Genomic DNA, 24,963 nt, shown 5'->3' with positions numbered 1-24,963 from the left:
GAAGGACAAGGCTTACGCATCTTCATACGGTCGAGAGAAGAGAGCGAGCCCTACAGAAGGGTGGAAGGCCAGTCAAAAGGCCCGCAACGCAAAACAGTATCCTCAGACACGAGCCAAACAAGTCAAGGCGATTGAGGAGAAGACCTTCTACTGTTCCGTCTGCGATGTCGCATGTGCCGATGCTTCTGCTCAAGCAATGCACAATGGCACACCTACATACATGGTGGCTTCTTCCGGGAGGAAGGAGCATTCTCCACAGCATGACTTCTTCTTCCCTTCCTCTATGCCGGCCAGCCATAGAAAGGAGGAGACACCATTCTTAAAGAAAGGTGTTCATTAGGAGAGTCTACATCGACATATATGCGCTATCACGGCTACCACCGCCACCATTTCAAGCCTTAAACCTTTGCTTCTCAATCGCACTCCCAACCAACCCCTCCCCCTTGACCACATTCGTCGCACAAACCACAATCCTGCTGCCCCTGCCCTCCCCACCACTCTCCTTCAACTTCTCACCGACAAACCTCAGCGCCGCAATCTCAGCCCTAGTCACACCACCAAGGAAGAACACAACAATAGTCTTGTTCTTCTCACCTGCACTTCCATTCAACAGCTGTCGTGCTTTAACGGCCTTCTCCTCACCCTTCTGCGTCTCATCAAACGTAGCACCACGGATGTATTTGCTAGCGTCGTCGAAGATGCGGAGGCCCTGGGCGAGGGGGTTGGCTTGAGCGCTTGCGCGTGGGTCGGAGGGAGGTTTGATGGCGTTGGCGAGGGTGTGTTTCTGGATGATGGACTGGATGATGCGAACGCTGAGGGGTGCGTAGCCGGAGAAGGTGTAGCTGATGTCGTTGGGGCTTGCCTCGTTGACATCGTCGTCCCAGAGCTTAAGACTCTTGCGCAGGGGCGTGTAGTTTGTTACGCTGCCGGGTTTGGCCGGCGCGCCTACGCCACCGAGACTTACGCCGCCTCGTGGGCCTAGTAGACCCATCTTCTCGAGTGAGGCGAGGGTCAGGATGTGTTGTGGGCCGTATGCTTGGATGATGGCGCGTTTAAAAGCCTCGAGATCCTTCGGACGAATGCCGGCGTTGGTGGTGGACTCTAGGCAGAGCAAGCGAAGGATGGCAGGTAGCGGTACATCACGGTTGATGAGCTCATTGATGAGATCGTGTTGTGTTGTTGGGTCGGCGCCAGACATGATATTCTGCTGCACTTCCAAACTCCGCGTGAAGATGTCGGTGCGCGTGAATTTGATAATCTCCTCGGCCAGACTGGTATGTAGCTTCAAGCTTGCTTGCTCGGCCTGGTAACCGGGCAACTTGGCGACAAAGTCACGAAGCTCTGTAGTCGTCTTTGTGGCAAGCTGGTCGCGTCCTGTGCTGCTCTGCAGACGACGAGCTGCTTGGTTGAGCAAGTTACCGACGATAGCGAAGTTTGCATCACCTAGATCGGCGTATAGAGCGTCTTTCGAATCAATCATGATCTTGCGCTTCATACTTGTCGATGCTGATCCGGTCTGACCTTGCTGAGGCTGTGCACCACCAGCTATGGAAGAGTCGACTTCGGTCTGGTTGGCGGTAATATTAAAAACCTCATCGATAAGTCCTTCATACGTCAACTGAGTGAGTAGCGCCGTAGGGAAGTCGACTTCTCGGTCAATGATGATCAGACTGTCGATGTTGGAACTGGGTGCTAAGCCCAGGAATGATGGTCCGCCGCCGGCAGAGGTCTCACCAGCCGTTACTTCGGTACGCATGCGGATGAGTAGATCGGCGAGTCGCTTGCCATTATCACCTTTTCCGATGATGCGCGGGAAGAGACCATACTTCTGTTGCTGAAGCATGAGTGCCTTGGCCGATAAGTAGATCGCGGTAGGATCTTTCTTCTACGCAAGGTTAGTATCAAATCCGCACTGATTCCGGGACGCACATACGAGATAAAGATCTGACACAGCATCTTCAAGTTCAAGCGATAGCACATCATCTGCAAGCGGCACGAAGAACAGCGGCCATTCGCTCACGCTAGCTTCACCCAAGACGCCCGCCTCTTCAAGCAATTGGTCCGAGGTCATAGTACGGCGCGGCACCCAGAAGATGGAGAATTCATGTTCAATCTGGCTGTCTCGCCGAATACGTTTGATTTGATCTATCTAGTATGTTAGCACCGTACAATAGACTGCTCCTACATGGAGATGAAGGGCAATCCAAAAAAAGTGCTATGTTCAATCTAGGGATCAAGACTGGCTAGGCAGAGTGGGTACTGTCTGTCTAGCCTACTTTTTGACCCAAAGCTCCAGATGCCGTGAGGCAGATGGAGGAAAGGAAGCCGAGGGAGCTTCACTTACCAGCAACAGCCATCACAGTCTTCGCTTTCTCGCCTCTGACAAGGAAGACGATGTTGCGTTGAGAAGAATCGGCATTGTCGTTCTCAAGGAAGAAGGGCTTGTCGACGCCATATTCCTGGAGCGTAGAAAACTTGACGAGCAAGTTCAGCGGGCCTGCGAGAGCTTTCTCTAGTACGAGGTTCTTCTTTCCTCTGATCTGTCCGCACGCGTTAGATGGTGCAGAGGTCTGCGACGTTGATATTACCTTACACCCTCGAGCAGAAGCAGCAGCTCCCGGCGCGCTTTTTCAGTTATATCCGCCGCATTGAGAGGTGTGATGGGCGCCATCTTCGCCACTGTATCATGAATTACAGCTTTTACGAATGAGCCTCAGATGCATGACTACATGCAGTCGCCCTTGTGATGTGAAGGTCGATAGAGGGTGAGAACGAGGTGGTTGGATTTTCGGCTCTTAAGCTTTGGACCAAAGGCACGTGCACGACAGAGTCTTGGCAGAATTGTGGATATACGGCCAACAGATGCGCTTGACGATCTTCACTTGGATACTGTTATATCAAGATTGACTACGTCTAGGTACTAGAGATAGCGCTTGCGTTCGATACTCTGATCGTGCATGATCAAAGCTTGTGTATCATTGTAGCTACATCGGCTCACCTCTTGAAAACGGTGCATCTATCTATAACACAGGGGTATACATCAAACTAACAAGTGATACGGAGATTACAGATCCATGTTCCTCCCCTCTTCATGCTACATAAGAATGACCACGTTGCTATAACGCACCCAGAGCCCGTAACGCTGTGCGGAGCTCCTTCACAGCAGTATCTGCATCTTCAAAGTTCATCGCAGAAATGGCCCACTTGGCATGCTTTGTAGCTTCCATGATGGAATCTTCGTCATTCCTGAACGGACCCTGCGATGTTTGCTGGAGAGGAGGTTGTGGTTGAGCGTATGGATTCTGGTGGGGCGCCGACTGGTACTGCGGCTGAGCAGGTTGAGAGAATCCGCCTTGTTGGTACTGTTGTTGAGGCGGCTGTGGCGAAGGCGAGGCAAACTGATGTTGTTGTGGGGGTGCTCCGAAGCTGGAAGATAATCTCTGAGGCTTTTGCGGAACTTGTGGGGGCGTAGGAGATTGGTATGGGTTTTGAGGTGGTGGCTGCTGAGGAGCCTGAGCAGGCGCAGGAGACGCCGGGTTTTGATAGAAGCTTGCAGGGTCTGATGGTTCCGGAGCTTGCGGTGGCTGAGGGCTTGTGGGCAGAGAAGATGTCATGGGGTCTATGTCCATTGGAGCGGTTGGTAGACCTGGTGCCGTCGTTTCTGCCGTGAATGTAGGAGGATCAGGAGCGTCTGTTCTCGGGAAGTATCCACCACCGATCGAAACGACAGAGCCCTGCCTCGAGGTGCCGGGTTGTGATATTGGAGATACATCGTTGTGCGATGACTGGGTGTATCCAGTAGGTGCAGAAGGGAGGTTGGGAGGTGGTGGTGATACTTGGCGTGCGGAGAAGTTGGGCGATGGTTGGGTAGAGGTATTCGGTCCTGTCTCTACGGATGGTTGGTATGGATTCGGGGGTGGAGCGCCTTGGTTTATTCGCTGGACTTCTGGGTCGTTTGGATCCAACGCAGACGGCGACATGGGCTGCTGCGGTGTTTCTTGTACGGGGTTCGTCGCATTGGGGTCTTCGTTGGCCTTGATAGCTTTAACGATGCGTAGCGCGTGGTATTTGGCGAATTTTGTTTTGGAGGTGATCTCTGGATCGTTGTTCTTCCATATGGACATGATCTCGAGAAACGTAGACGCGGCGAGGAGGGTGTCGGCTGTTTGTCTGGGAGCATGTCAGATGAAGCGGCAGCGATAAGACTTGGATGTAGTACGTACCCATTGACTCTGTTCTCAGCCATCTCCCTTTCTGCCTTTGCGAGAGTTTGTAGCGCAAACTGTTCGCAGTATGCGCTTGCGACTGTGTCATCCAGCAAGGCATCCTCGTTGGGGTTCTCGGCCTTTGCTTGCTCGAGCTTTTCCATGAGATCGGTCGTGTAGGCGGTGCATTCTTGGTCGGCCGAGTGCAGTCCACCTGCAATAATCCGTTGGACTATGTAGAAGCGTACTGCCTAGCTTTAGTATACAATTCTCGTGTCGACGCGCGCGGTACTCACACCAGTAGGTGACGATGGGCTTAAATCGCTCGAGCTGGGCAGCGCGCTTCGCGAAAGACGCGAGCTGCAGGCTCTTGAGCTTTGCCGGTACTGTGTCGGCCATTGTTGGGGTAGATCGTATACTAAGAAGACGCGGTGTTTAGTCTGGAGATGGATGCGTAGAGATGCAGGCGCCTAGAATGCGGTCATAGGCGCTAGTCCGGACTCCGTACCCCTGTCTCCCCGCATCTCAGCTATGGCCATGCAACTTATGGCAAGCTGTTACAAGTGAAAGAAAAGGCCAACCTGGCAACTCCGCCATGTGAGGCTATATCACCACTGCAGCGGCGCCCCTCCTGCTCAGTCCCCATTTCATCCTCGCAACTCTACTTACACTGCAACCATGGTCCGCGCAACCACGCTGTTCGCCGCCACGGCCGCGCTGGCCCTCAATGCCCACGCCGAGAGCATCTACGGCAAGAACAGCGCCGTCGTCCAGATCTCCGGCATGGACTATGACCGAGTAATCGCAAAGTCTAACTACACTTCTGTATGTATACCTCCGATCTAATAGCGAGGACTAGCTAACAACTCCCTAGATTGTCGAGTAAGCTGTCTCCGATCATCGTCACACTCCTTCCTGACACGTCCCAGATTCTATGCGCCATGGTGTGGCCACTGCAAGAACCTCAAGCCCGCATACGAGACGGCCGCCAAATCCCTCGCCGGTATCGCCAAGGTCGCCGCTGTCAACTGCGATGAGGAAATGAACAAGCCCTTCTGCGGAAAGATGGGCGTCCAGGGTTTCCCTACCCTCAAGATCGTCCGGCCTGGCAAGAAGCCCGGAAAGCCTACGGTGGAGGACTACCAAGGCCCTCGTTCGGCCAAGGGCATCGTTGACGCCGTCAAGGACAAGGTTCCCAACGTGGTCAAGAGGGTCAACGACAAGAACCTGGACGGGTGGCTGCAAGAGAACAAAGACACTGCGAAGGCTATTCTCTTCAGTGAGAAGGGTATCGTCAGTGCTACACTACGCGCTCTAGCGATTGACTTCGCTGGCATTGTCTCGGTCGCACAGGTTAAGAAGTCGGAAAAGGCAGCAGTGGAAAAGTATGGAATCACCGACTTCCCCAGCTTGATCCTCGTTCCCGCCGGCTCCGAGACCCCCATCAAGCATGAGGGCAAGGTCGACAAAGCAGCCATGGTCGAATTCCTCTCCCAAGTCGCCCCACCAAACCCCGACTGCCCACCCGGCAAAGAGAAGAAGTCAAAGGCTAAGAAGGATGCCAAGAAGGAATCCAAGTCCTCTAGCAAATTTGCGAAAGCCTCAGCTTCGCACAAGTCCGCAGACTCGTCGTCAGCTGCCGCGTCAGCGACGGATGAGACTGTAGAGGAGGCTGGCATGCCTACCGAGTCGCCTGATCCAAATGTCAAGGACGAGAACACACCCGACCCCATCGAGCTTCCAGTAGAAGAGACCAAGCCCACCATCCCTCTCGTATCCGAATCGGCCGAACTGCAGACAATGTGCTTGACCGAACAGAGCAAGACTTGCGTCTTGGCCCTCCTTCCCAAGGACGAAGCCTCGGAAGCTGCAGCCACTGCCATTGCGTCCCTTGCATCCATCCATAAGAAGTATGATGCTACCGGCAGCCATCTCTTCCCATTTATCGGCGTCTCGCCCACAAACCCACTTGCTGCCACCATCGTCGCAGAGCTTGGTCTCGGAAGTACAGATGGCGTCCACCTTATTGCCACCAACGGAAAGCGCGCATGGTACAAGAAATACTCTGGTAGCTCTTTTGGAGCCGATGAGGTTGAGCAATGGGTCGACGCTATTCGCATGGGTGAAGGCAAGAAGGAGAAGATACCCGACTCCCTTCTGATCGCTGGTGAGGAGCCAGTGGCAAAGGCGGAGAATGTAGAAGAGCAGGTCAAGATTGAGGTCGAAGAGGTTGCAGAAGACGTCTCACAAGATCCGGAGGCACCTAGTCATAACGAACTTTGAGTGGGAAAAGCGAGCGTATAGTAGGGGAATTTTCATGTAAGAGGTACACCAATTGACTGATCTATTCACTCTCTTGAACAATCCTGAAGGTATCTGTTATTCCTGATCTACTTTTCAAGTTTTCAGGAACCTTAGAGCATTCACGCTGCGTACAGCAGTATCATATTTTTCGCACAGGCGATGGCACCGACCTTAGCCGTCCGGTCTGGCCCACCATCCAGCCCAGCACCATAGCGGCTATTCACACACCCCTGTCACATTCCACAAGAGGGACTATACGAGACGCATGCTATACAGAATAACTCTCGGGAGGGGAACCGAGACCGGGCGATTGCTCCTGCTCATTTATGAGGGATGGGCAAATGCACGTGCCCTTGTCTTTTACCTTGCACCTACTCACCAGATATCTGCCTGCCTGCAGCACAACTCTATCAGTAACAAACATTACTCAACCATGATGCTAACTCTTCTGCTTGCGCTGAGCGCCGTGCAGCGGACAATAGCATGCCAACGAGAATTGCGCAGTCTCGATCTCGGCCAGCAGTCACAGCTTCCTCTACTGCCTCGCCAGACAGCGTCATTCCCACCGGTATGGAATGAGAATGAGAAGATCCTACACACATCTTTTTCAACTGCTCTTATCGATACGTGGTCCTCTTACTACACCCATGGCGACCACATTGCCGGACGCAACAAATCCATGGCGGAGGAAACTGCGAAGACGTGGACGGAGAATGGAGTACCTGCCTCACTTTTAGAGTATGAAGTATTCCTCAATTACCCGAAAGAGCAAAGTCTGGTCCTGAAGACGGGCAATCTCACTCAACACACGGCTCAGTTGTACGAAGATGCTTTACCGGAGGACGAAACGACAAGCCACCCGCAGAGTCAAGCTTTGCCGGCATTCCATGGCTATTCAGCTTCTGGTCAGGTAGAAGCCGAGTACGTCTATGTTGGGTAAGTTGCCCATCATCCTACTATGAACGACTTTTGCTAATCTCTCATAGTCGTGGCCACAAAGACGACTTTGCTGCACTCACAGCGGCCGATATCAACTTGGCAGGCAAGATTGCCCTTGCAAAATATGGAGGGCCGTTTCGTGGCGTCAAGGTTCGCAATGCTGAAGCACAAGGCATGATAGGAGTCGTCATGTTCAGTGACCCTGGAGATGACGGGCCGCAGGAGGCAAAGGGACAGGTTGCATACCCCAGTATGACTTTCATAGCACTTTACTTATCGTACGTGCGCATCGCTAACCTCGAGCAGATGGTCCAGCACGCCAACCTTCCTCCGTCCAACGAGGGTCCGTTGCGTCCATCAATCAGTACCCCGGTGATCCAACAACTCCCGGATACGCGTCAAAGCCCGGCGTCGAGCGTGTCAGTCACCCATCAAACCTACCCAAGATTCCATCTTTACCCATATCCTACCGCGATGCGTTACCTTTTCTAAAAGCTTTGGACGGGTATGGCACATCAGGCAAGTCTATCAAACGTGACGGGTGGATTGGCGGTCTAGCTGCAACATACAGCACTGGTCCTGCACCAGGCACTACTCTTGCTCTCACCAACTTCATGGAAGACAAGATTACGCCAGTCTGGGACGTCATTGGCATCATCAACGGGACGAATGCAGACGAGACTGTTATTATTGGAAATCATCGAGATGCATGGATCGTCGGCGGAGCAGCAGATCCGAACTCAGGCTCAGCTATCATGATCGAGATCACAAGGGCTTTCGGAGAGCTGCAGAAGACTGGTTGGAAGCCTCGTCGAAACATGTAAGCCGACGAAGCCCTCTCGTGACATTCGAAGCTAACTCAAATCCAGCGTCTTCGCATCTTGGGACGCAGAAGAATACGCGCTAATCGGCTCAACCGAATGGGTCGAAGAACATGCCCCCTGGCTCGCCGCCACAGCAATAACCTACCTAAACGTCGACATTGGCGTCGCCGGTCCACTCCCCGGCGCAGGCTCCACCCCTGAACTCCGCACCCTCGCCCAAGAGGTCATGAAGAAAGTCGTCTATGGCAAGAGAACTCTCTACGACGCATGGTACGATCTCTACCGATTCCGCCCCGAAGATAATGGCTTTTCCAATCTGGGAAGTGGGAGTGATTACACTGCCTTTCTCCAACTAGGTATTGGTGCGCTGGACTTTGGAATGGATGCGAGTAGTACGACACCGGTCTATCATTATCACAGCAATTACGACTCGTATCATTGGATGAAGAGTATGGTTGATCCAGATTTCAGTATTCACGCTACTGTGGGCCAGTTCATGACGTTGTTGGCGTATCATCTAGCCGATGATGCTCTCATCCCTTTCGATATGGATGCCTATGCCCGCAACTTGAATTACTGGATCCGCGAGCTTGTGGGAGAGACGATGGGAAGACCGGATAGCGGTGAGCTTCAACGTCAGATCAAGCTTAACGAGCTCGCGGCTGCGGGGAGGACATTTCAACAGGTTGCATCTGACTTCGCGGATCGGACGGCTGAAAACGAGTTCTTGGGGGATGGGATGAGGGTTCAGAAGGCAAATCGCATCATGCGCGATGTGCAGAGACTGTTCGTGAGAGCAGAAGGCTTGCCAGGACGACCATTCTACAAGAACGCGTTGTATGCGCCGAATCGGGATGATGGTAAGTAGCAAAGGACGTATTGGGGACGTTGGCTGACAAGATGCAGGGTACAAAGCGCAAATGCTTCCTGCGAGTATGGAAGCACTGCAAGATGGAGACTTGCCCCTGTGTCTGGAGTGGAACGTCTGGCTGAAAGAGGCGATTGATAAAGCCGCGAAGTTACTGGCGACAGCTTGAGAAGGTACGCAAGGAGAATGGAACGTCATTACGCCATTGTGGGTAGGTTGAGTTCGTTGCTGATGTCGCAGTAGCGATCATTGGGAGTAAATTTCGAATGCAGTCGACCCATAGCAGGTGCAACATTTCGTCATCTCATGTTCCAGTAGGGTATAAATACCCCTCTTCTGCTCGCTCCTCTCTTTATTCCTTCATCCAAAAGCCACAAATTTACTTCCAAAGAACGGTGGACGCCCCCCATGTGCTGTTCGCTGTTCTCCACCAAAACCCAGATTCTTAGGTTCTATGTCGGCGCCTCTCCAAAACAACCACAAAAGCGACTCATGTTCTGGGCAGACGAAGACTTCACTTCCTATATTCTTCGAAACTTTCCAAACCTGCGTTATCTTGCGTTATGTTCTCCGCACTGGCATATACACATCCCCCAAAATCTTTTCGACTTCTTTACATTCTTCATGATCCACCGATCAATTATCAAAACAGCATGATACCATTGACATGGTGCGCTCCGGTTTTCAAAAATGAGTCCTATCCAACGATGTCTGCTCCTCGGCTCTTCCTCCAAAGTTACCAAGACCGACCACTGTGTCTCGGGTCCCTTCTCGCCGAAATAAATCTTTTTTTTTTTTTGAAAACAGTGCCGGAGAGTGCAGGAACAGCCACAAAAACAGATAAGAGTTCCTCTGATGTTGTTTGTCGCTGCCGACAGCGCTTATCTATAAACCTCCGCCAGTTCCTCCTCTACTCTTTATACACCCCAGCAATTCTTCTCTCTCTCAAAAATTGCACCCTAAGATTCGATGGTGCTCTGTCCCAAAAATGGAACGATACAATTGCATGGGCAGTTCCTTCCGCCTTTGAGTTCAAGCACTCGCCATCTTTACTAGACACCAAAAAAACCAGCCGACAAGCACATGGCCTGTTGGGGGCTTCCCTCGAAAACTCTCCGGAACCATAACATGCGTCGGCTGCTTGATATGAAAGCGCCTCCTTCGGGGCTCTCTCCCTCTTCTTCTTGTTCATACCAAAGGCCTCTTGCTTCCAAAAATACCGTGTGCGCTTTCATGTTTGTCTAAAATAGTTCAGCGAGAACTACATGATTTGTGCGCCGCTCCGAGTATCAAATATGCACGATTTCACTACATAGCTGCGGCGTCGACTTCCACCGAAAATCCACGGGTATTCTCCAAATGTCGGAGAAGTCTGGCCTGCAGCCCTAAAACAAGCCGAGTATGGTGCGATGATCGGAGAAGCAGTTTCTGGAGCTATCGCCGTATATAAATATGGTCTACTTCGCCTCTCTGCTTTCTTCCACAATTCGCCCAAGATCTTTCTCCAAAAAGCAATAGACGACCTCTTGATGGCTCGCTCCTGAAAGACTCGAACTATCAGAACATGGTCTGTCTGAGTAGATCTCCAAAAGTCATCAGTTCATCCGACCATGTCTCTGGTCGCTATGGGCTACAAGCTACAGATTCCAAAGCACACTACGGGTTCCATATACTGTCTTGTTATCAGACTCAGCTTGTACATCGCTATGGTCTGGCGGTCTGGCTCTTTGGTCGCGGTTTGAGGTCCAGACTTTAGCCTTCCTCCCTCCCGAGGTCTATCTCCACACAGCGATACGCCTTTCTCCAAAAGCAATGTTGATGCTAATCATGTTTCTCCAAAAAAAAAAAGATTCACATCATGGATCATGTCCGCTGCTGTGCTCCTTCGCCCCGGCGCTCAAAAACAACGTTCCCGAAGTGTCATGAAAAGACGAGAGTCGCTATTCCATCACGCAAAACTACTACACAGAGCGCTACTGTTCCTGGGAGAGCAAAAGCAGGACAACAAGGAGACCATGTCTGCCTTCTCGCTCGCGACTTCGAATATCAAACCAGGTCCTGGCTTCTACCAATCTTCTCATCTTACGCTCCTTCCTTGCATTATCCAAAAATCGCAACGCTGCAGGTGATGAGAGACTCGAAAGTCAGTACCTGCGAACTCATGTCTGCTTCGCTGGCTTTATGAAACAGTATCTGAATCCCGCTATGCGCTTAAAAAAAGATCTGGCAATTATCAAAACGAAAAGGACTTTTGCAAGACTATACTACATCAATACATGGCTTGGATCATGTGCTGGAAGTCCGAAGAGTCCGATTATTATCGAACTTCCAAGCACGCCGCAAAAGTCAAAGACGAAGCGTTTGATGGGAGACGCAAAGAAACACCCGATCAACAACATTATGAGAAGAGAGCGAGTGTCGAAAATCGCCTATATAAACGTCTCATGGACCTGCTGAAGTTCCTTCCTTCATCATAAACTGCGGTGCTTAATTCCAAAATGCCGTCTCTTATGCTGCATGGTTTCTTGCTTCTGTCCAAATTTCAAAATACCTCCGCCCTTGTGTGATGACTGAGACGAAACGTCAAAAAGCTGATTGCCTTTCGCCATGAATCAGACTTTGGAAAGAAGGCCAAAACTGCATTCGAGGCACTGCATGTTTCCTGAGTCTTCGTTGTCTTGAAAATACTACGGACTCAAGCCATGAGGACTGCCGCAAGTTGGACTGGCTATATCAATACCGCAAGTTCTGCAAAACCTTCCATCACTCCCAGTTTCATGCGCAATACCTTTCGCGTACCTCTAAAACCATGAAAGTCGCCTTGACATGGCTTCGCGCCTGGACTCCCGCTCTGAGTTCCAGGATACCTAGTAATCAACGTCTTCGGTATAACTCCGCTTCATATTTTATCTCGATGATTTAAACATCATGTCACCCCAAAAGATCCCTCGCATTTTTAGATGTCTCTTGACAAAGAGCGTGTGCCCCAGAGACTTCGACGCGGATCAAACCTACCAATTCCGTGTACATGTGTTGAGAAAAATCCTGAACGTCTTTGCCATGTGAGATTGCGGCAAATCGAGATTGTGATACGACACAGTTATGGCGCTCCGAAATTGCCGTTGTCTCCGCACCTAGGTGGTACCAGCGGGTGTGATGCGGACCATTTCACTGGTATCAGTGCCGCTGTCACCAGATCACCCAAGCCGGGTGTAAAGCCCACGCGAGCTCAACCTTCCTTCCCACTATGAACCTCCAAAATTTTCTTTTTGTTTTCAAAATCCTCAAAGAAATGTTGAATGGCTCTGGTCTCCTCCAAAAGAGCGAGCGCGCGTATGAATGTCCTTGGCCGCTGCTCTTACCCTTCTACCTTTTCGAAAAGAAAAAAAACCTGCTTTCTCCTACCATACGCTCATTGATAGAAGTAAAAGAAATCGTAAGAGTCAACATGTGGAACTCCTGCGAGGAGCTTCGAAACAATACGGAACGAGATTCTTCGAAAGAGACCCCATGTGAGAGCTACTTCACACTCTTAATAAAGAAGTCGTAAGCGACCAACCTAATGAGACGCTTCTACCTCCCTTGCTTGCTCCAGACCATCTATAAAAGCACTCCTGAGCCAGTCTTAACCTACTCTCTTACATTCAAGCCTCGGCGCAACATTACCAAAACTGTTTGGACGCATGGTCATGTTGTCCAAAATCAACTCCAAAACCTTGTCATGTGCAGCTCTTCCAAGTACCCATCAATAAGTTCCATGCTGGTGTGGACTTCTTCGATCGCGTCTATTCGAAGACAAGAGGCGAAGATGACATGTGGTGTGGAAATTTCAAAACAGACATAAGCAGCTCATGGCTGGAGCGAGTGTGGAACCAAAAATCTCATGCTATCGGCATATGTGTCGGCGCGCGCAAACGGAACAGCGATAGCGCTTGGACGGTTTCCCGGGCTATATAATGACTACCCCGCTGAATCTTGCTACGATATATGCGTCATTGAGGCCTTTCTCCAAAATTCCACCATCCTACACCATGTGTGTTCCGAAACACCTCGGCCGATGGTGATGCATTCGCGCCCGCGATCCTTGATCCTAGATCACTCAACATCATCCACATGACGACTTGGAAATGGGTGGCGGCGCCGATATACACTGCGTTCTGGATCGGTCAGTTGTAGGTTTGAAGGCTGTGTCACTGTGTAGAACACGAAAAGACTGTTCGCTGTGTTTGATGTAACTCCTAAGCTACCGTGATTTCATGGTATGGTGGTCGTGATGTTGAGAAGGTGTCTGGTATAAAGCGAGACTGGATGTGCATGGCATGACATGAATGAATGCGTCGTGTGCTTGAAATGGTAGATAACACTGCGCTGTTACCGCCTGAGGGTCCAAATGCGAGGGCAGACAGTACATGGAAAGAATGATGACCCTGGATATCGTGTACATCCTTGAACTCCAACATGTCCGAAATCGTTCGCATGTGTACCATTAATAGAATTCCTTCCAGTTCCCCCATATGATATCCCGTTCGTACTTCTTCATGAGCTGACCGGTGGGATCTTCACCCTTGACGTGTGCCCACGCGCCCGCGAAATGCAGGACGAATTTGCCTGGCTTCCACTCGCCCTCTTCGTTCTCGAAACAGGGTATGTCCTTCGGAAAGGCGTTGAGCCTTGACTGCGGCGCCACGACGTGTCTGCTGACATATGGCTGCTCTTTGAGCAGTTGCACCATGGCATCTTGCTCGCTATAGCTCTTGCTGTCGTCACTCTTCTCAGCTTGGTCGCGTATTTGGAGTGCGCGACGGACGAATTCGAGCGATCGATCGTGCGCGCGGACGAGGAAGGATCCAAGGTTCAGGCCGTTGCAGTCGTGTGTGAAGATGTAGTCGACTTCGTTCGCATTTTCAGCCTTTTCTAGCTCGTCTCTGACTACGTCGGCGACTGCGACTCCGGTGTCGGTGATGAGTGTGTCGAAGTCTAGCCACCATATCCAGTCGTATTTGTTGGTTTTGACCAGCCGCTCTACCATATCGAACTTCCAGTATACGGGGCTGCGCGGCTCGGAGTGAGCTTCAAAGTCGGTGATGAAGTCGTAGCCGTGACGTCGTGAGTAGTCTATTGTGTCTATGCGTCAGCTTCATCCAGTGCGATTGTTCGACAAGGCTGGGCTTACGGTCTTTGTTCTTGAGCGAGAGATGGAGATAAGATCTCTGATCCGTGACAAACGTCACGACGGCGATCCGTGACGGCCTATTATCTCCTTTGGCCGGAGGCGGCGGCGGTGGCGGAGGCTCTTCATGGCTCGGACCTTGACTAAGTTGCCATCCTAGGAAGACGAGGAAGACCAGCAGGACGAGGAGCGACGGCGGTATCTGTCGCGCTGAGCGGATGAGCATGTTTGTGGCGAGCGCAGTATGCCTAATATGTGGAAGGGGTGGAGCGATGATCTCGCTGTGGCATCTATACAGCCGCACAGGACATGGTTATCGTGAATGGTAGTACTCGGGATGGGAGCCAAGCGTGCGAGGTGCGCGGGATTGGATGCGGGACAGAAGGCCAAAGGGGAGCCATCGGGCCATGGTCGAGAACATGCCCCGGATTTCAGCTGCGGAGGCGGCCGCGTGTCCAAGCCGGGATGGGGCCAACGGCAGTAAAAGGGTCGAATTTGAATTTCGTTGTCGACGATTGATTGCAGGTACATCCAGGCCAGCGACTCTCCGAGTGGTCAATACGAGATACGGCGGGAACGAAGTGGAGCGTTCGCCCCAGGAACGCGGTGCGGTGCCTGAGGTGACCTCACACCCCGCTGGCCAGGGTTCGAGCTCGGACCACGACAGCCCCAGCCGCTGCTTTGTTACCAGCCACCTCTGTCTACTTTGGATACAAACATGACCCTCCGCACTAGTATCGCACCAACACTGACATCATCACGATTCAATCCTCCCTGAATCATCATGTCTGCTTTTAGAGGAGGGCGTAGCGGCGGCGGCGGGCCACCCAAGGGCCAGTTCCTGAACGGCGTTTGGCACTGTAAGTCCAACATTCCCACAAGACATGAGCACCACTGACAACGACTAGGCGATTGCAATCCCCGACTGCCAGCAGTACACTTCGAAACCAAGAAAGCAGGCCCGAACAAGGGAAGATGGTGTATGTTACTTCTATTTTACTGGTCAAGGGCTAGCTCTCTAACGCGCCCCAGTTCGCTCTTGCCAAAAGCCTCAGGATGCGGAGGACCGATGCAAGTTCTTTCTGTGGGATGATCAGGCGCATGCCAGGGAGCAGAGCGCCCTCGCGAACAACTCTCGCACCGAACCCGGCCCTGCCAACCCAGCTCCTGCCAACCCAGCTCCCACCAACCCAGTCACTCCTTCCCGACGTCAACCCTCCCCTCCACCACCTTACACGATCGAAACGAATCCAGCCGCATCAAGTCGCAAGCGAACACGACCTAGCAACGATGATTTCGATGACGAATATGGCCTCGGGCAGGTTAACGATGATGATCTGAACCAGGCCATGGTCGAGGCAGAGACACCGAGCAAGGCCGCGAGGACGACCAACTTCACGACCCCTGCACCCAAACGACAGAAGCTCCCATGGCAGATGGACACAGGCAGTAGCTCTAGAAATCATGGGCTGCAGACGCCCCAAACCGACCGAAGATCCCCAGGAGACAACCCGTTCGCACCCAGACACCCAACACCGGGCGGCGCTCTCTTTACCCCTTCATCCAACGTTGATGCGAACGAGCACCATCAGACCGCAACTCCGTCATCTTCGTTTGACGCAACCCCCACCCCAAATCGGTTCAGAAATGCAGTGAACGACGACATCGTCAAAGACGTCTTCGACTTGCTGCAGAACAGTAGCACACGCCTCGCAGACTCTACCGAAAACGAGCTCAGAACTCTGCTGGTTCGACACGCCAAGAACACCGAAGGATACAAGAGAGGTCGCGATGTCAGCCGTAGCACAGTCAAGGCAAAGGAAGCGAAGATTACGGAGCTGACATATCGCATCAACACACTTGAAGCCGAGCTTGAAGCGGAAAAGGCCATGGTCAAACATCTTCAGTGGGAGGCACAACACGAGTCGGACACCTGATCGTCTCGAAGTGCACGATCCCAACGTTCGGCTTGGGCTCCACACATCAACCACAACAAGTCTGCAGGTTTCGTCGGTCATGTACTCGAGTGGAGCACATCACCCAACGTCCATGAAATCACTCAAAAGGCCCACCCCCAGACCAAACACTGCATACGTTACCGAAGTGGTGGGCTGCCCCACTGTTGCCGACGTGCTGCGAAGCATGGCTCACCACACTTGCATCCTACGCGCAGCCAACGCGTCCGACGCGGGTCGCATGGTACGCCTTAAGTCGGCTATGTCGGCTATCGCAAGTGACTGTCTGGCCTTGCCACAGTTTTCTGTTCACGAAAGCACGTTGGATGAAGGGACTCACTCTCGCCCTGTGCGATGGTTCCTGAGCACGCCATCAGAGGCTGAGATTCCTCACAAGCACTCGGAATTGCTTGAATGGTAAGCGCGAATCAATGCGGAAGAAGGAGCGATCGTGACGTGACAGCTGCGGCGGAACCGAGCCACGCCCAGCATTGGCACGCGGAACTCGGCATGCAGACAGAATATGATTTGTCGGGATACTTTCGACCCCAACCATCTTACGTACGCCAGGCCTTTGCCGATGAGCTTTTCTCCACACCCTCCCCGGCGGAAGCTTGGCTATCAACGGCGGCCCCCGCCGAGCCACTGGAAACCATGTTCTTGTCCCATGAGGTTTTGTGAATTGCGAGCAAGAAAACCCATCTTGCAGGAAAAGCTTGTTTTGTGTCATGGCGATTGTTAACGTCGGGGTTGCCGTAGTCGTACCCCCGGTGTAGGATCGGGTGGGTCAACCATGCGATGTGAACTGGGAAATGCAGGGAAATCGCAACCCATTACCAACAGCAACCGAACGTGGGTTTGAAGAGACTGGTACGATCTTGGCGGACGTAGTGGGGCGTTTGCTCTGAACGGAATACAAAAGTACTTCACTTCTCACATGTAATGGCTAGGTCCGCCCACATTTCACAGTCTCCCGAAGAAAGGTCGATTTGGGATCGTTGCTCTATCCCGATACTTCCGTTTTGTTGAGGCCCGGCCTTCTACACCTCACTTCAACTCTCGCAATATAGTTGTTCATACAAGATGGCGATGCGATTCCTGCGAAAGATAGGCAGCTATTTGGCGCCTCAAGCCTCGAAAAGCGAAGATGGCCGTGACCAGTGGCCCTCGAGAGCAGCCTTCCTGCTCGCTGCAATGGGCGGCTGCGCAGGACAAGGAAACTTGCTCAGATACCCGAGTGTGTTGTACAACAACTATGGCCTTCAATGGTTCATTCCATATCTTCTGGCCGTCTTCCTCATTGCTATCCCGGCGCTCATCCTGGAAGTGTCAATTGGTCAAGCGTACCGTGGTGGTACTGTGATTGCATGTAAGACAGCTCTTGTGTTCATTACGTATGGCCACCAACTGACCACCTGCCGCTAGTCAATAATATAAACCGCCGTCTCAAAGGAGTCGGTATGGGGCCTGTCATCGTCAGCTTCCTCGTGGTTCAGTACTTTACTGTCAACTTGGCATGGTATGCAGTATCTCCAAACAATATCGACGTCTGGCCTGTACTTACTTTGTCACCAGGATTATGAGATACTTCCAAGAAAGCTTCACGAGTCCCTTGCCATGGGAAGGCCGCATCGAGGACTTTTACTACAAAGACGTTCTTCAGCGCGGAGCAATCAACGAGGGAAGCCTAACGCCGGATGGCAATTCCGTAGCTTCATTCACCGGTTATCCAAACGGAGCTCTGATCGGCTCAACTGTAGGCTGGAGTATCTTTGTATGGTTCTTGATCTGGATATCGATCTTCCGTGGAGTCGGCATGACCGGTCGCGTCGTATACTTCACAATGGGACTGCCCATCGTCACCACCATCATCTTCGTTGGTCGAGCGCTGTCTCTTCCCAATGCGAGTGAAGGCGTTGCCCTTGTTTGGAGAACTTGGAGGAGCGACCAACTCGCCTCGGGAGTCGTGTGGCAGACAGCTGTTGGCCAAGTCTTCTTCTCCACCGGTATCGGCTTCGGATACTTCACGTCGTACGCCAGTTACAACACAAAACACGCCAACGCCGTAATGGACGCTTGTCTTATTTGTGGTAGCAACGTACTTTTCGAAAACTTCGCTGCATTCGCCGTCTTTGGCGTTGTAGGCTTTCTCGAAAGGTGGCCACAGGACGGTGAGCGACTCGGCGCCTTCGTTGTAGGTTTCTTGACACTTCCTGAGGCAGTGCTACAAATGCCTGGAGCAAATTTCTGGGCAGTGCTCTTGTTCTTCACGCTCATTGTGCTCGGATTTAGTTCGGCTTTTGTCATGCTTGACGTTGTCGTCACGCTCATTTGCGATTCTGGCATGGTCAAGGCTTCGAGACCTGTCGTGGTTACTGGGCTGACCGTTCTCTCATTTTTGATGTAAGTGATGCTGCCCAGTTACTTGTAAGGACTGCTCGCTGACTTTGACAATTTAGGTGTCTTCCATATTGCACGGAGTTCGGCTACTACCTCCTCGATGGTATTGATCGCTGGGTCAATAACGTCGCTCTAATCTTTGTCGTCTGGAGCGAGGTTTCTAGCGCGACGACCGTGTACCGATGGAGAGACATCGTTGAGGAAACCGGCCTGCCCGCCTTTGTCATATACAATGTTGGTTTCTTCGGTGGCCAAGTCTTTGGTATTAGTCTTGCGCACGGCATCAGCCGACCTGGAGCAGGCGCCGGTGCTGGTATCGGTTTTTACTTCCTTATGGCTTTAATTGCTGTTTTCGTGGCAAAGACTCCCACCGCGCGAGCGCCGTCTTTCTGGCACCGGAATACTTTCGTTCGGAAGTTCTGGTTCCTCGCCTTCTACTCGGTAAGTCGAACCAACTAAACGACCCTGACATTCCAGTCAACTAACAAACACGGCAGGGTAACCAACTCCGTCGCGACCTGAACGTCATCGTTGGCCAGGGCAAGAACTGGACGATACCAGCCTTCATGCCATTCCTCCTCCGTTATCTCAGTGGACCCGTCCTCGCCATCATCTTCTCCTTCGCTTTCCCCGAATTCCACACTCTACGGTACGACCCAATGATGATTGCCGGATTCATCTTGTCCATATTCACTATAATCGTTATCCTGCTCGGCTTCATAATGCCGCGATACTACGATGCTTTCATCCCTACGGAACGCCGTTACGAAGGAACCGAGCCGACGGCACCGATGGAAACCAAGGGTGAACTAGCTGGCAGGCCCATTGCTGAGGTGGCAAGCGCCGAGCAAGGGCACGGCGTCATGAGGGACTCGTCATCAGGGCAAGAGATGGATGCTCACAAGCATACCAATCCGCCACCGTACACACCCAAATTCCCTCGCGATAAGACTTCGAATTCGAGCGCGAGCCCACAAGATGATTACAAGCACATCAAGACGACCGGATCGAACAAGACCTCAGCTGGGATCTAGGTTTCAATTTCCTTCTGGCGGGAGCCCGATGGATGGGCCTGAGGCGGCGCTGGCAGCGCCGCATCTCCTTGTTTCTTTAGGTGGTGACTTCCTTTTAGCGCGGTATTTGCGACATCTGTGGAAAGCAACCGTCATATATGCTGAGAGCCCAATACCCAGAGCGCAGATTATGCCAAAGCAACTCGACTCTGCTGTTTGCAGCACACCCAATGCGACTTTGCCGACCCAAGCCCTGATGTTTTCGCCCTCACCACTGGAGTACTGCTGACAAACTCTTGCTGAAGATTACACGATCTATCGTGCTTTTTGAGTGACTCTGTCTTCTATACTGATCATCTTCTGGAAATTTTGTGCCTAGGATTTGGAAATTAAGAGACGCGCCTGCGGAACATCGCGCTTCTAGCGCGGTATTTTCAGATTCTGAACTGCTGTTAACACGGCCGGAGTTCAGATGAAGACCCACTCGCTCGCAGAGTCTTTGCGCTTGCCTACACACGCCTATTAGAGTAGAACCCGCTTGGGAAATAATTTCGCGGGACGCACAGCTCTCCTTCTAGATGGCCCGTACCGGTATTGGTCCTCCGCAATCACGATGCCGCCCTTCCGCGTGATACACTGCATAGGGCTGTCGGTATTTCCAGATTGCTATCCATATATCTAGATGAAGACATATGCATGTCGGGAGCCAAAGATGGACGAATCCGGGGCAAGCGAGAAGCTTGTTTTCACGTGGCTGCAGATCCGCTGACGCCAGTGCTGCATAAGCCAAGCCAGCACGCAGACAAAGAAGAGTGCCTGGAGTGAGATTCTTTCTACCCACACGCAATGCTGCATGCACATGTTTGCGCAAGGGTTTATTTGCCAACGATGCGGCCCGGCGAGTCAGACGGGTGGGCTGCCACCGCGCAGTTTGTGCGGAGACCCACTCAACCTCGCTCGTGGCGACTGCGCGACTTGTGCGGCCGCCACTGTCACGCTTTTGGACGATGAATCAGAAATGTAGGTAGCAATGACACATTTCGCAGAAAAGGCTCGAAAATTCGGGTTTCACTTATATCTGAGGGTTCCAGTATCGTGTTGTGTTTCCTTGAATGTTCCTTCCTTCGTCTACGCCCAGTCGCTTCCTTGATTGCTTTGATTGCGCGACGACAGCCGTTGGCTACTACCCCGGAACCGGCGCCCACTGACATCTATCAATCATCGCCTGAGCAAGAGAGTCATCCACCCGATTGATTGAGGAGTACCGACATTGTCGATATTACACAGCCAAGGTCACCCCGAACGCGAACCAGTCACCATGTCTCCCGCTGCGCCGTTACCCAGATTGCGCGATCCTGCGGTGAACGGCACCACAACGACGACATGCTTTATTTCTAATCTCCACTGCCCGTCATGTGTGGACGGTATCCAAGCCTCTCTCGCCGCGCTCTCACCGCCGCCAGAAGACGTATTCGTCTCCATCGTTTCACATTCAGTGGTTGTACGCCACGCCGCTTCTCTCAACCTTGACGACATCACCGTCTCGCTAGAGGCTGCGGGATTCGAGATACACAGCGTGTTTCAAGACACCAAGGCTGTCCGGAGTCCGATCGAGGTTAAGAACCCCGAGGGTAAGAGCAAGGAGTGGCACACTAGCTTTGAACGCGCTGTCAATCACTGGCTACATCCTGCTGCCGACCTTGAGGACTCACACGACGACATGAAGAAGAAAGAAACTCACCTAGCTCAGTGCGAGCAGTGCAAGAGAGAAGGTGGTGGGGTTAGCTTGCACGGCGACGAGTTGCTGCGATTCAAGCCTGCGCCTATCGTCACGACTTCACCCAGAGGTAGCTCCGATGGCTTCTCGTCGCCCGAACCAAAGTCGCCTTTATCCGAGGCCTTCGTTGCTATTGAATCACCTGCGGCCCCACAAGTCTACAAAGCAACGCTGTCTATTACCGGCATGACGTGCAGCTCATGCGTCTCTGCCATCACGCACGCGGTCCAGGAACAGCCATGGGTTCAGTCAGTCAATGTCAATCTCTTGACTAACAGCGGGGTGATAGTCTTCAGTAGCAGAGAGAAGTGTGAGGAGCTTGTCGAGACGATCGAAGATTGTGGGTTCGATGTCGCAGTTGAGAAGCTCGAGGAGGTGCAGACCATATCGCCCGGAGCTGTAGCCGCATCGAAGCAACAGAGCGAGCGGTGGCGCGCAACATATTCTCTCGGGGGCCTGACATGCTCCGCCTGTGTCGGAAACGTCAACCAGGCGCTACGACCTTTGACCTGGATTGAGAAGGTCGACATCAACCTTATCTCGAACAGTGCCACCATCATATTCAGAGGCAAGGAACATCTGCCAGAGATCAAGGAAAGTATCGAGGATGTCGGGTACACCGCTACCCTCGATCAAGTTGTTCAAGAAGGGACCACAGTGACCGACACCATCGAGCGTTCTGTCGCGATTCGCATAGATGGTATGTTCTGCCACCACTGCCCAGACAACATTACCCGAGGATTGCAGGAAGCGTTCGAGAACGAGCGCAGTTTTGTGGTCGACTGTCCATCACTATCGCTCGAGCAACCCATTCTGCATATCAGATATGTACCGGACCCTCCTCGTTTCACGATTCGAAAGATCTTTTCGACCATCAAGAGCCTCAACCCAGCGTTCCAGCCTTCGGTCTTCCACCCTCCGACACTGGAAGAGCGCGCGCGCGAGATGCATGCGGAAGAGCGGAAACGTATCTTGTTCCGCCTCATTCTATGCATCGTGGTTGCGATTCCCACGTTTGTCCTAGGAATTGTCTTCATGAGCTTGATTAGCTCCGAAGACCCTATACGCACATACTTCATGGGCAAGATATGGGCCGGCAACGTCACTCGATTAAGCTGGGCACTATTCTTTCTCGCTACGCCTATCTACTTCCTCGCCGCTGATACATTCCATCGGCGTGCACTGAAAGAGCTGAGATCAATGTGGCGACCAGGAAGCCGGACCCCTTATCTGCACCGCTTTACCCGTTTCGGCAGCATGAACATGCTCATCTCACTCGGTACGACAATCGCATACCTGGCGTCAATTGTAGAGCTCATCTTGGCCGCCACGAAGAAGTCTTCTGGTTCCATGAACGACTCTTACTTTGATGCAGTAGTCTTCCTGACGATGTTCTTACTCATCGGCCGTTTCTTGGAAGCTTATAGCAAAGCCAAGACTGGCGATGCTGTCACCTCGCTTGGAAAGCTTCGACCAAACGAGGCTGTTCTTGTCGACGCAGAGAAAGGCGACACCAAGATCGCGACTGATCTTCTCGAGGTCGGCGATGTCGTTCGAGTCCACAATGGCACTTCGCCACCGTTCGATGGAGATATCATCGAAGGCAGCACTAACTTTGATGAGTCTAGCTTGACTGGCGAGTCGCGTCCGGTCAAGAAGACCGAGGGTGATACTGTGTTCTCCGGTACAGTGAATAAAGGTTCACCCGTCAAGATCAAGGTTACGACAGTATCGGGTACTTCCATGTTGGATCAGATAATCCATGCTGTGCGTGAAGGGCAGTCACGTCGCGCACCGGTCGAACGCGTCGCTGATACTATCACTTCGCATTTTGTACCTTTTGTCATCGCCGTTGCCATCATCACCTGGCTTGTCTGGCTCATTCTTGGTACTACTGGTGCGATACCGAACGATTGGAAGAATGAATCCGCTGGCGGTTGGGAGCTTTGGTCTCTTCGCTTTGCCATTGCCGTCTTCGTCATCGCTTGTCCTTGCGGCATCGGCCTAGCCGCACCCACTGCGCTCTTTGTGGGAGGTGGACTGGCCGCCAAACATGGTATCTTGGTCCGCGGTGGTGGTGAAGCTTTCCAAGAAGCCAGTTCACTCGACTGCATCGTCTTTGACAAGACTGGCACCTTGACACAGGGTGGCGATCCAGCAGTAACGAACCACAAGTTCTCTAACGTTCAGGACGCTGCAATCGTGTTGGGTATTGTCAAGGCATTGGAAGAGAACAGCAATCATCCTATCGCTCGAGCACTAGTCTCCTTCTGTAACAAGGAGACCCACAACACACCTACAGCAGTCAACGTTGATGAGGTGCCTGGCAAGGGTCTCAAGGGCACTTTCAGGGTCGATGGACAAGACATTGTGGCGATAATTGGCAATGAAAGCTTCATGGCTGACCATAACGTCCCCATCTTCGCCGACGATGCGTCAACACTGCAGAAGTGGAAGTCGCAGGGAGATTCGGTCGCTTTAGTCGCCTTGTTTCTACCACGAACTGGTGAGCAAAGTGTGGCAGAGCAGTCCGAGCCATCCAACACGTCGGAGGCCCTGTCACTCGCCGTCACTGAAATTCAACCTCCGTCATCCTGGCGACTCGCATGTACCTTCTCCATCGCGGATCCGCTCCGTCCCGAGGCACCAGGCGTCATATCAGCCCTACAGGCACGCGGCATAGACGTCTGGATGCTGTCTGGTGACAACCCAACTACAGCCAACGCTGTAGGCGCGCAAGTCGGCATCCCAACTTCCAACATCATTGCCGGCGTCCTCCCAGACCAGAAAGCCGAGAAGATTAAGTACCTTCAGCAGACCCTCACCAAGCCACACAAGTCTATATTGAACATCCCCTTCCTATCTCGCAGGCAGAAGACGCAGAAACACGCAACTGTTGCTATGGTAGGCGACGGCATAAACGACGCACCCGCTCTCTCTACCGCCGACCTCAGCATAGCAATCGGCTCTGGTTCTGACATTGCCCTCTCATCTTCCTCCTTCATCCTCATCAACTCTCGCCTCACGACTATCCTCACCCTTCTCGATCTCTCCCGCGTCGTCTTCCGTCGCGTATACTTCAATTTCGGCTGGGCGCTCATCTACAACCTCGTCGCCATGCCCATCGCCGCAGGCGTCTTGTTCCCCATCACCACCGGCGGCAAGCAGATGGACATGCACCATAATGGCGTTGGAATGGAAGGCGGTATGGCGATGGAGGACACGGGGCGGAAGCATATCAGACTTGATCCTGTTTGGGCTAGTTTGGCGATGGCGTTGAGTAGTGTGTCTGTGGTTTGTAGTAGTTTGGCGTTGAGGAGCAGGGTGCCTGGTGTGGGGTTTAGGGTTAAGGGAGGAAAGGAGGGCAGGGAGGGTACGGTGGATGGTGTGGAGAAGCAGAGAGTAGGGGATCAGGAAATGGTTTAGGGAGTAGTCAGTTAGCTGGTGGTATGGTGTGGTAATGGTATCCCTATTCCGACGAATTCTCTAACAGCTATTCAACATCCTC

The 24,963-nt window shown here is 52.4% G+C and overlaps 7 protein-coding genes across 7 annotated transcripts; 5 read left to right on the top strand and 2 right to left on the bottom strand.

The window, feature by feature from the left end:
* Positions 1-391: 391 nt before the first annotated feature.
* J4E88_004038 (uncharacterized protein) lies at positions 392-4,604 on the bottom strand (the record flags this gene model as incomplete). Its single annotated transcript, XM_049397686.1, has 7 exons — positions 392-1,885; positions 1,934-2,145; positions 2,345-2,540; positions 2,594-2,679; positions 3,128-4,170; positions 4,224-4,452; positions 4,502-4,604. The coding sequence occupies 7 exons, from the start codon at positions 4,602-4,604 to the stop codon at positions 392-394; spliced, it is 3,363 nt and encodes a 1,120-aa protein (XP_049256131.1).
* Positions 4,605-4,883: 279 nt separating this feature from the next.
* Positions 4,884-6,488, top strand: J4E88_004037 (uncharacterized protein; the record flags this gene model as incomplete). The annotated part of the gene is made up of 3 exons (XM_049397685.1): positions 4,884-5,030; positions 5,080-5,087; positions 5,135-6,488. The coding sequence occupies 3 exons, from the start codon at positions 4,884-4,886 to the stop codon at positions 6,486-6,488; spliced, it is 1,509 nt and encodes a 502-aa protein (XP_049256130.1).
* Positions 6,489-7,188: 700 nt separating this feature from the next.
* Positions 7,189-9,309, top strand: J4E88_004036 (uncharacterized protein; the record flags this gene model as incomplete). The annotated part of the gene is made up of 5 exons (XM_049397684.1): positions 7,189-7,445; positions 7,496-7,698; positions 7,755-8,268; positions 8,318-9,132; positions 9,179-9,309. The coding sequence occupies 5 exons, from the start codon at positions 7,189-7,191 to the stop codon at positions 9,307-9,309; spliced, it is 1,920 nt and encodes a 639-aa protein (XP_049256129.1).
* A 4,317-nt stretch (positions 9,310-13,626) lies between these two features.
* J4E88_004035 (uncharacterized protein) lies at positions 13,627-14,536 on the bottom strand (the record flags this gene model as incomplete). Its single annotated transcript, XM_049397683.1, has 2 exons — positions 13,627-14,255; positions 14,314-14,536. The coding sequence occupies 2 exons, from the start codon at positions 14,534-14,536 to the stop codon at positions 13,627-13,629; spliced, it is 852 nt and encodes a 283-aa protein (XP_049256128.1).
* Positions 14,537-15,094: 558 nt separating this feature from the next.
* On the top strand, positions 15,095-16,247 carry J4E88_004034 (uncharacterized protein; the record flags this gene model as incomplete). Its single annotated transcript, XM_049397682.1, has 3 exons — positions 15,095-15,170; positions 15,219-15,290; positions 15,343-16,247. The coding sequence occupies 3 exons, from the start codon at positions 15,095-15,097 to the stop codon at positions 16,245-16,247; spliced, it is 1,053 nt and encodes a 350-aa protein (XP_049256127.1).
* Positions 16,248-17,348: 1,101 nt separating this feature from the next.
* Positions 17,349-19,699, top strand: J4E88_004033 (uncharacterized protein; the record flags this gene model as incomplete). The annotated part of the gene is made up of 5 exons (XM_049397681.1): positions 17,349-17,634; positions 17,691-17,784; positions 17,841-18,668; positions 18,725-19,106; positions 19,163-19,699. 5 exons carry the CDS (start codon positions 17,349-17,351, stop codon positions 19,697-19,699), a joined length of 2,127 nt encoding a protein of 708 aa, XP_049256126.1.
* Positions 19,700-20,996: 1,297 nt separating this feature from the next.
* Positions 20,997-24,881, top strand: J4E88_004032 (uncharacterized protein; the record flags this gene model as incomplete). Its single annotated transcript, XM_049397680.1, has 1 exon — positions 20,997-24,881. The coding sequence occupies one exon, from the start codon at positions 20,997-20,999 to the stop codon at positions 24,879-24,881; it is 3,885 nt and encodes a 1,294-aa protein (XP_049256125.1).
* Between the last annotated feature and the right edge of the window lie 82 nt (positions 24,882-24,963).

Source organism: Alternaria novae-zelandiae (genome assembly GCF_023758075.1).
Source record: "Alternaria novae-zelandiae strain BMP 2774 chromosome Unknown scaffold_7, whole genome shotgun sequence".
Classification (NCBI taxonomy): Eukaryota; Fungi; Ascomycota; class Dothideomycetes; order Pleosporales; family Pleosporaceae; genus Alternaria; species Alternaria novae-zelandiae.
The sequence above is the reverse complement of the archived record's forward strand: the minus strand, read 5'-3'. Positions and strand labels throughout refer to the sequence as shown.